Below are 9,605 nucleotides of genomic sequence, written 5' to 3'. Positions count from 1 at the left end.
GGATGGAAGTTCAAGGTCAAGATAATGGCACCATTTTGTTTCTCATGGGACCCTCTTCACTTGACTCACAGGTAGCTGCTCTCTGTGTCCTCACATGGCCCTCTGTCTCTGTGGTGCATTCCCGGTGTCTCTTCCTCTTCTTATAAGGAAATCAGTCCTATTGGATTAGGGCTCCACCCTTATAACCTCATCTAACCTGAACTGCCTGTTTTTTTAAAGGCCCTTTCTCCAAATACAGTCATATTGGGGTTAGGCCTCACATAGGAATTTGAAGGGGACACAATTCAGTATGTAACACTGGGTTTCTAAATTATTTCCAGTAGTGCTTGGTAATATTTCAGCTGAAGATAGCTATTGGTGGAAAAAATACTGAATATTGTGAAAGGATAGCAAGATAAAAATCAGTATTTCAGTCCATTATAAACATGTAAGCCTTAAAAGGCAGGGACACCTGGGGAAGGAAGAGCACCTATCATGCAGACATGAGTGACCACCATGGCACCAGACTCTACTGACTGGTCAGTCATCACCAGAGTCAGATACTCCCTGCCCAAATGTGGCATGATGTCAACACACAAATTTCTGATTAAAATGCTTTGAAGCTTCAACACATATTTAATAAAAGAAAGGGTTTTCTGGGGATGAAGTTTCTTAATTAACAAATCAGACTAACATTTCAAACTCAAAGGCAGGTAATACTACTTTAGGACTATTTCAAGAAAGCTGCCTTTAAAGAATTTATGAACTCTCGTCATCTAATGAGTTTGTCACATGTAATAGGACTGTTCTGCTAGAACTTAAACTTGGAAGGCACAGCTTTTCAATTCCTTGCTTTGCAATGGAGAGAGAACATCAAGGATGGGAAGAGCTCATCTCTGAAGCTACTACGTGCACTGGTGTCTGAGGTTGGATCCACCCACCACTCATTCACTATTTCTCTAGGTCCCAGATCCTTGTCTCTTCAGGGGTAAGAGGGCATAATGATACTAAAATCATGTAAAAGGTTAACAGTAGGAGGAGACATTTATAACACTGGGCTGCAGGGCACCTCGGTGGCTCAGTCAGTTAAGCACCTGACTCTTGATTTCAGCTCAGGTCATGATCTCAGGGTTGTGAGATCAAGCCCCACATCAGGCTCCACTCAGTGCGGAGTCTGCTTGAGATTCTCCCTCTCCCTCTGCCCCCACTCAAATAAATAAATATATATGTATGTATTTTTAAGATTTTATTTATTCATTTGAGAAAGAGAATGCACATGCACGAGCGGGGGGAGGGGCAAAGGGCAGAGGGAGAAGCAGACTCCCCACTGAGCAGGGAGCCAGACATGGGGCTTGATCCCAGGACCCCGGGATCATGACCTGAGCTGAAGGCAGATGCTTAACCAACTGAGCCACCCAGGTGCCCCAATAAATAAATCTTAAAAAAAAAAAATTAAAACACAGGGCTGGGCTCACAAGAGATACTCAACAACTGCTAGCTCTTTTATGCTGCTTCATGTTCCAGACTATGATTCAGTCAGACATGCTGAGTTGTTGTTGAAGTCTCTGACACAGCACATGTCCTCACACAGCTAGTTATTGCTGAAATCCTTGGATCACATAAGGAACACCATTCCCTACCTCTCTTTCCAATCTTATTTTATCTCCTCACCCACAGCCAGAGCAGCCAGATCCAGTTCATCCCCTTTCGAGTCTTAAGACATTCTTTCACCTAGAATGCATTCTTCTTGGTACTAGCCAAGCAGTAACCATGTTTTACAAATTCCAGTGTAATTTCTGCCTCCCTCAAAGAAATGTCTCTTGATTTTTTTCTGCCCACAGTAATTTCTCCTCCTGATTTCTGATCCCTTCCTTTCTTCCTTTCTTCTATCCATCCATCCCTATTTACTGACATTGTTCTAAGTGTTAATATATGCATCAATGAACAAAACAGATGACACTTCTCTGTCTGATTGGAGCTTATACTCCAGCATACGGAACTAGATAATAAATAGGACAAATAGCAGGGGGAGAGAGTGGGAGAGAGACAGTAAGGAGAAAATAAAGTGAGGGAGATAGGGTGTGTGTGTGTGTGTGTGTGTGTGTGTGTGTGTGTGTGTTGGGTCTTACTGAAGACCTAACTGAGAAGGTGTCTTTCAAATGAAGGCCTGAAGGATGTGAATAAGCAATCCACAAAGATAGTTTTGATAAGATATGGGAGCAAAAGTCTGATTAGACTGGACTCAAGAGAGAATAGAAGAGAAACTTAAACACAACAATTGTGGTGGACAACTCCTTCAAGGAATTTGCTATAAAGATATGGAGGGAAAAAAGGGTGGTGGCTGGAGAGGGAAGAGTGGTTTAAAAAAGCTTTATTTTATTTTTTAAGAACTGGAAGTCAATGCTGTGTTTCTCCTCTGAGAAGAATAATCCCACTGAAGGATAAAGAGTATGCAGGATAAAGAGGAGGTAACTGAGGGAAGGATGAAGGGATGAACTAGTGTACAGGTGGACACTGGACTCATAGGCAGGTAAGGAAGGATAGATGTGGTGGGAGCCTATGGAAGCTATCTTCTGTTGCTTCCGTTTTCTTCGTTAAGAACAAAATCATCTGCCAGGCATGAAGATTAAGGAGGAGGTGCAGGTTTTGGGAGAAAGAAGGTACGAAAGGCTTATCTGGGAGAACAGGGGAGCGAAAGTACAGAGACACAGTGTGACTGCTGGCATCCAGAGCCTACTGGTGAATGATCAGGTACTGGAAGTAAGATCAGTCAACAGGGCTGTGTATTTTCCTTCAATCAAGTACTGCTATGGTACAGAATCAGAATAAGTGGACAGCTGGGCTTAAACAGAATATAGTTTAGCCAAGCAAGTAAAAATGAAAAAGGAAATTGAGGGTATGTGCCACAGAATGGTTATAATTGCTGATCAAGGAATTTGAGGTTAGTAAAAGGTGAAGCGAAGAACAAAAAGGAAGATCAAGTTGTCAGGGTTGGAGCAGGACAGCAAAAGAGCCCAGACAATAGCAGGTGGTGGGAGATTAGGATCACTGATTGAGTATGAAGAACTGTAATGCTTGGGGTGCCTGGGTGGCTCAGCTGGTTAAGCATCTGACTCTTGATTTCGGCTCAGGTCATGAGATCAAGCCCTGCATCAGCTTAAGATTCTCTTTCTCTCTCCCTTTGCCCCATCCCTAAAAAAAAAAAAAAAAAGAGTTGTAATATTTGTCATTCCAGAGTATGACCAGGGGGAGGGGTAGCTAAAGTAGGGTGGAAGACAAGAGGTCAAGGAATGGAAGGGCAAGACATTGAAAGAATCATCTATATGGAAATCAGAAGAAAACAGCCCAGGCATTATTAGATAACTAAAACAAGGAGGGGAAATGGCTGATAGAATATAATAATGTGAGGTTTGAAGGTGAGGGTTATAGGGAGGAGGTAGAGAGAATAGTCTGAAAGCACTAAGGAGTATAAAAACATTTACCCATCTCCCGTCCGTGTTACAAGAAAGGTGGAAGAGAAGAATCACCATTTGAGAAGACCGCAGGGCAAGCCAACCTTCAGCTAGATCCAGAAGATGAAAGGCTGGAGAGGGAAGAGTGTACAGGCTGAGAATTTAGGGGATTTAGATGAAAACTGACCAAGAGGTCCAGAGGGTATAAGAAAGGGTCCTTAGAGACAAGAAGGGTAGTACTTAGGACCCATGCTACCTTTGGACACATTATCACCTTGACTGTTCCAAGTGACTTGACTTCTGCTTTGTCCTCAGTTTCTGCATCTGTACAGTGGGGGTAATCATGGCATGTACCTCATAGTGTTAATGTGAGGATTATGTTCAATGACACAAGGGAGGCATTTAGAGAGACCTTAAAATTGTGCACCTAGCACATAGTCTGGATTAAAAAAAACATTAGCTATTCCTACAAGCTATTTTCTCTCCTGCATAATCATTTTGGATTCTTTTAAGAATCTTTTAACTTAACATTTGAATAATATTAAAAAGTTTAAAATCTTCAATAAGATTGTTAAATCTAAGGAGGAGGGATAATACCATGTACTTGTCTGAGTTCTCCACAGAGTTCAAGGCCTGAACAACACTGACAGAAAGCTTAAGCAGCAATTCATGAACACCACCCATGACCTCTGGAGGAGACGTCACTGTACGCTCCATTTCCCAGATCTGTCCTACAGATGTCAAGAGATATTAGTAATCATTTAGGAAAAGGGGGTATAGGGCAAGGATGAACAAAAATGGAAGATAATAGCTCATGGATCTCGTACCAACCTTTAATCCCCACTCTATTTCTTCTCTGTAATGTCTCTCTACACGTAAGAACGTATTTTTTTCAATCTCCTTTCAACAGACTTTGGTGTACAACCTTACCAAAGGCTTTCTGAAACACAAATGAGCAGATTTTCTCAAAGAAGAGGACTGAGAGATAGAAAAGGGATTCCTAGGGCGCCTGGGTGGCTCAGTCGTTAAGCGTCTGCCTTCGGCTCAGGTCATGATCACAGGGTCCTGGGATCGAGCCCGCATCGGGCTCCCTACTCCGCGGGAAGCCTGTTTCTCCCTCTCCCACTCCCCCTGCTTGTGTTCCCTCTCTCGCTGTGTCTCTCTCTGTCAAATAAATAAATAAAATCTTTAAAAAAAAAGAAAAGGGATTCCTAGTCTCACTACAATTTAAAGTCAAGAAACCCTTCCAGAATGAGGGGATATGAAAGAATGATGTGATACATGTAGCTCACATCGCAGTTTGAAGCATATTAACATTCCCACTGTACAATCAAATAAACTCTAGATATATCCAAAAGTCAAACATTTTAATTATAAGGAAATGTCTAGAAAATATATTTATCAGCTCTATAAAAAAAGGTGGACCCTCTCAGCTTAAGAGCAATTATTTTAAAATGTATATATATATATTCAATTAATATTTAGTGAGTGCTTGCTATGTGCCAGGCAGTGTTCATGGAACCAGTCGTATGTTAAAATTTTTGAGTCAACAACAACAAAAAATAGCAAAACTAAAATAAGTAGCACAACCAACTAGGAAAATTTTGCATTAAAAACTTCAAAAGGTTGGGCGCCTGGGTGGCTCAGTTGGTTAAGCGACTGCCTTCGGCTCAGGTCATGATCCTGGAGTCCCCGGATCGAGTCCCGCATCGGGCTCCCTGCTCGGCAGGGAGTCTGCTTCTCCCTCTGACCCTCCTCCCTCTCATGCTCTCTGTCTCTCATTCTCTCTCTCTCTCAAATAAATAAATGAAATCTTTAAAAAAAAAAAATTAAAAAAAAAAAAAAGAAAGAAAAATTTCAAAAGGTTGGGCACCTGGGTGGCTCAGTCGGCTGAACTCTTGGTTTCAGCTCAGGTCCTCATCTCAGGGTTGTGAGATTAAGCCCCGTGTCTGGCTCCATACTCAGCACAGAGTCTGCTTGCGATTCTCTACCTTCTCCCTCTACCTTTGTCCCTCCACCTGCTCATGTTCTCTCTCTCTCTCAAATAAATAAATCTTTTTTAAAATTTTCAAAAGTTTAAAAATCATGATAGAAATTTACTCAAACTTTAAAAAAAAGAAATTTACTCAAACTTATAAAAAAATAATCTGGATCATAATAGAGAAAAATATTGCCAAACTATTCCCGTTAAGAAAATAAAAATAGATTTCTCATATTTGGAAAATATTCATTTTTGTTAATAATCAAAGGAGTGCCAAATAAAACAATCTGAAGTACTATTTTACATCTAAATTAAAGTAATAGGCACCATCTATGTTAGTGAGATGGTGGTGGAAGAGAAGCCTTTGTAGGGTGCCTTTCTCCCTGTAGTCTATTCTGTAGACTGCCTCTGGAAAGCAATATACAGAAAAAAATTCAGGCAATGCTCAGTCTCTGACCAGAGAATGCTACCCAGCACTATAACTGAGTAAATAGTTTTAGTGGCTCAACAATGTATGCAAGTAGTTAATACAGTATAATTTAGAATACCAGAAATAATAATATGAAAAGTAGTTTTACAAAAAGACATTTTTCCAAAGAAGACATCCAGATGGCCAACAGACACATGAAAAGATGCTCAACATCACTTATCATCAGGAAAATGCAAATCAAAACTACAATGAGATACCACCTTGCACCTGTCAGAATGGCTAAACTCAACAACACAAGAAACAGCAGGTGTTGGCAAGAATTCGGAGAAAGGGGAACCCTTTTGCATTGTTGGTGGGAATGCAAACTGGTACAGCCACTCTGGAAAACAGTATGAAAGTTCCTCAAAAAGTTAAAAATAGAACTACCCTATAATCCAGCTATAAATACTAATAGGTATTTACCCAAAGAATACAAGAATGCTAATTCAAAGGGATACATACACTCTGATATTTATAGCAGTATTATCTACAATAGCCAAATCATGGAAACAGCTCAAGTGTCCATCGACTCATGAGTGGATAAAGAAAATGTGGTGTGTGTGTGTGTGTGCGTGTAATGGACTACTACCAGCCATAAAAAGAATGAAATCTTGACATTTGCAATGACATGGACAGAGCTAGAGAATATAATGCTAAGTGAAATAAGCCAGTCAGAGAAAGACAAGTACCACATGATTTCACTCATATGTGGAATTTAAGAAACAAAACAAATGAGCAAAGGGGGGGGAAGAGAGTGAGAGGCAAACTAAGAAACAGACTCTTAACTACAGAGAAGACAATGATGGTTACCAGAGGGGAGGTGTGTGTGGGGATGGGTTAAACAGGTGATGGGGATTAAGGAGTGCACTTATTGTGAAGAGCACCGGGTGATGTATGGAAGCGTTGGAAAAAAAAAAAAAAAAGGTAGTTTTTAGAAGCCATAATTATAAACATGGGAAAATATTAATGACATAAATGAGACAAATATGTACATATATTCTCAGAACTCAAAATGAAACAGAATGAAGGAATTACAGGTAATTTTTATAATGTTCTGTAATGCTGCTAACTCACCTTTTTATTTAAAAGATCAGTTTATTTTTATTTAAAATAATCCCATCTTAGGGGCGCCTGGGTGGCTCAGTTGGTTAAGCGACTGCCTTCGGCTCAGGTCATGATCCTGGAGTCCCAGGATCGAGTCCCGCATCGGGCTCCCTGCTCGGCAGGGAGTCTGCTTCTCCCTCTGGCCCTCCCCCCTCTCATGTGCTCTCTCTCTCATTCTCTCTCTCAAATAAATAAAATCTTTAAAAAATAATAATAATCCCATCTTAAAACAGCATTTTAGCAGTATGTTATGAAAGAGAACACATACCTGATACTCGCCGATCAAATCTGCCAGGAATTGGAACTGTAAAACAAAGAAGCAAAATTTAGTCACCATTATGTCACATGACCCCATTTTTAACAAGAGAACTAAAAGCACCTTAATACCAAATGTTGGGTCAATTCATACTCTTCTTTAATCAGCCACAGATAGTAGTTCAACATGATCACAAACGGCAATATAAGGAAGAACTTACATCTTTGAAAACAAGCTCTTTATAATTTTAAGGTACTCAAGGTGGTAATTTTCTGTTTACATTCATGTTCCATCTAATTTGTATCATATCAGATGAATAAGAAGTCTACTAAATTTATTGGTAATGTTATGATATTAAATAGTTAATTTTCTTCTTTAATGTTTTTCAAAGATAATCCCAATACCTGCCGATAAGAGCATTTAAATTTCATTTTAAAATACTTTAATGAGCATTACACTAAAATGAAAAAGAAATTAACCATTAAGTTATATTCTCCCTCAGTAGGCCCACAGTCAGTGTATTAATCAGAAAAATGTCTTTAGGTTGAAAAAGAATCACATATGCTTTCCCTTTGCTAATCTCTTCTACTTTTCACCTATCGTTCCTTATGTTTGATGATTACCTAAATTCTCACTACTAAACTATATCATATGAATCCATGATTTTTTAAAAGATTTTATTTTTTTTAAGTAAACTCCACCCAATGTGGACTTTGAACTCATGACCCCGAGATCAAGAGTCACACGCTCCACTGACTGAACCAGCCAGGCACCCCAAGCTGGGTTTTAACCTTCAGAGCTTAATCTGATTATTTTTATTTAAAAAAATTATGTAAAATATGCCTTCTCACCCTCCATAAAAAGATAAACTTGAAGATTAGTGAAAAACAAATTGAAGATGGCTCAGAGAGCCAAACTCAACTAATGTGAAGGCTCTGAAACAAAAATAGACCCAGGAAGGAGACAAATGCTCATTCACCATAACAGGACTAGAATTATCTTTTTGCATAGCATGGGGTAAAAGTCACATTAGCAACAAATAGGCAAAAATTCAAAAGAAAACTGTAGCCATTATTGATAGAACAGTCCCTTACTACTTCCTCAATGAAACTATGGATATGTCAAAAAAACAAAAACAAAAAACTATGGATCTGTCAAAATTAATCCACCTACCAGCAAACAAAGATGATAAATTCAGTTCAACAAATATAGGTAGGCTACCTAGTAAATGGCATGCACTGTAGTAGACAATTTGGAATACAATGGTAAATAAAACAAAGACGCCTAATTTCATGAAGCTTGCGTTCTAGCTTGAGGGATGTGGGAGTTTCCTTTGATCACTTAAAATACATATTCCTGTCACTCAGGCAGACAGATGAAATGTGTACCAACTTAAATCGACAACCAAGGCCTCATGGAATTTCCATAATTAAAATCCCACTAAGCGGGCGCCTGGGTGGCTCAGTTGGTTAAGCGACTGCCTTCTGCTCAGGTCATGATCCTGGAGTCCCGGGATCGAGTCCCGCATCGGGCTCCCTGCTCAGCGGGGGGTCTGCTTCTCCCTCTAACCCTCTTCCCTCTTGTGCTGTCTCTCATTCTCTCTCTCAAATAAATAAATAAAATCTTTAAAAAAAAAATCCCACTAAGCATTAGTATCCAACATAAAATTATAAAACATACAATGAAACAATTTAGCATGGGTGCTATCAGGGGATATCTCAAACAAAGGGTTAGATATTAAGATTAAGAACTATTATAAAATGAAAACAGAACTTTTGGGGGGGATTTTATTTATTTATTTGACAGAGAGAGAGACAGCGAGAGAGGGAACACAAGCAGGGGAGTGGAAAAGGGAGAAGCAGGCTTCCCACTGAGCAGGGAGCACGATATGGGGCTCAATCCCAGGACCTGGGATCATGACCTGAGCCAAGGCAGAGGCTTAATGACTGAGCCACCCAGGCGTCCCCAGAACAGAATGTTTAAAACAAAGACATAAAAACAGGAATCAAAAGCACAAATAAAGGAGTAAAATACAACCAAAACAAAACAAAACAGGGAGACTTGAAAAAAATTTGGAACTTCTAAGAAAAAAATAACACATTGAAATTTTTAAAACTATGATGCAAGGCACCCTATCTGGGTATATAAAATCTAAAAATGATGGAAAAATCATTGTAAAACATCATTACCAACAACTTACTACAATAATATTGATTTAAATGTATTGGTGGAAATCAAAAGGGAAATTAGAAAATATCTTGAGATGAATGAAAACAAAAACACAATACACCAAAACTTACGGGATGTACTGAAAGTAGTGCTAGAGGGAAACTTATAACTATAAATGCCTACTTTTAAAAAGAA

The 9,605-nt window shown here is 39.3% G+C and overlaps 1 protein-coding gene across 1 annotated transcript in view; it reads right to left on the bottom strand.

Moving 5' to 3' along the window:
* PRKAR2A (protein kinase cAMP-dependent type II regulatory subunit alpha) overlaps positions 1-9,605 on the bottom strand; it is a 116,941-nt gene that overhangs the window by 40,155 nt on the left and 67,181 nt on the right. The window contains exon 2 of the mRNA XM_034997751.1: positions 7,254-7,289. Within this exon, the coding sequence (XP_034853642.1) occupies positions 7,254-7,289 (36 nt within the window). The remainder of the gene's footprint in view (positions 1-7,253; positions 7,290-9,605) is intronic.

The sequence above is a fragment of the Mirounga leonina genome, unplaced genomic scaffold (genome assembly GCF_011800145.1).
Source record: "Mirounga leonina isolate KUSES-001 unplaced genomic scaffold, KU_Mleo_1.0 Mir_94, whole genome shotgun sequence".
In the NCBI taxonomy this organism is placed as follows: domain Eukaryota; kingdom Metazoa; phylum Chordata; class Mammalia; order Carnivora; family Phocidae; genus Mirounga; species Mirounga leonina.
This window is presented reverse-complemented; position numbering and strand designations above follow the sequence as displayed.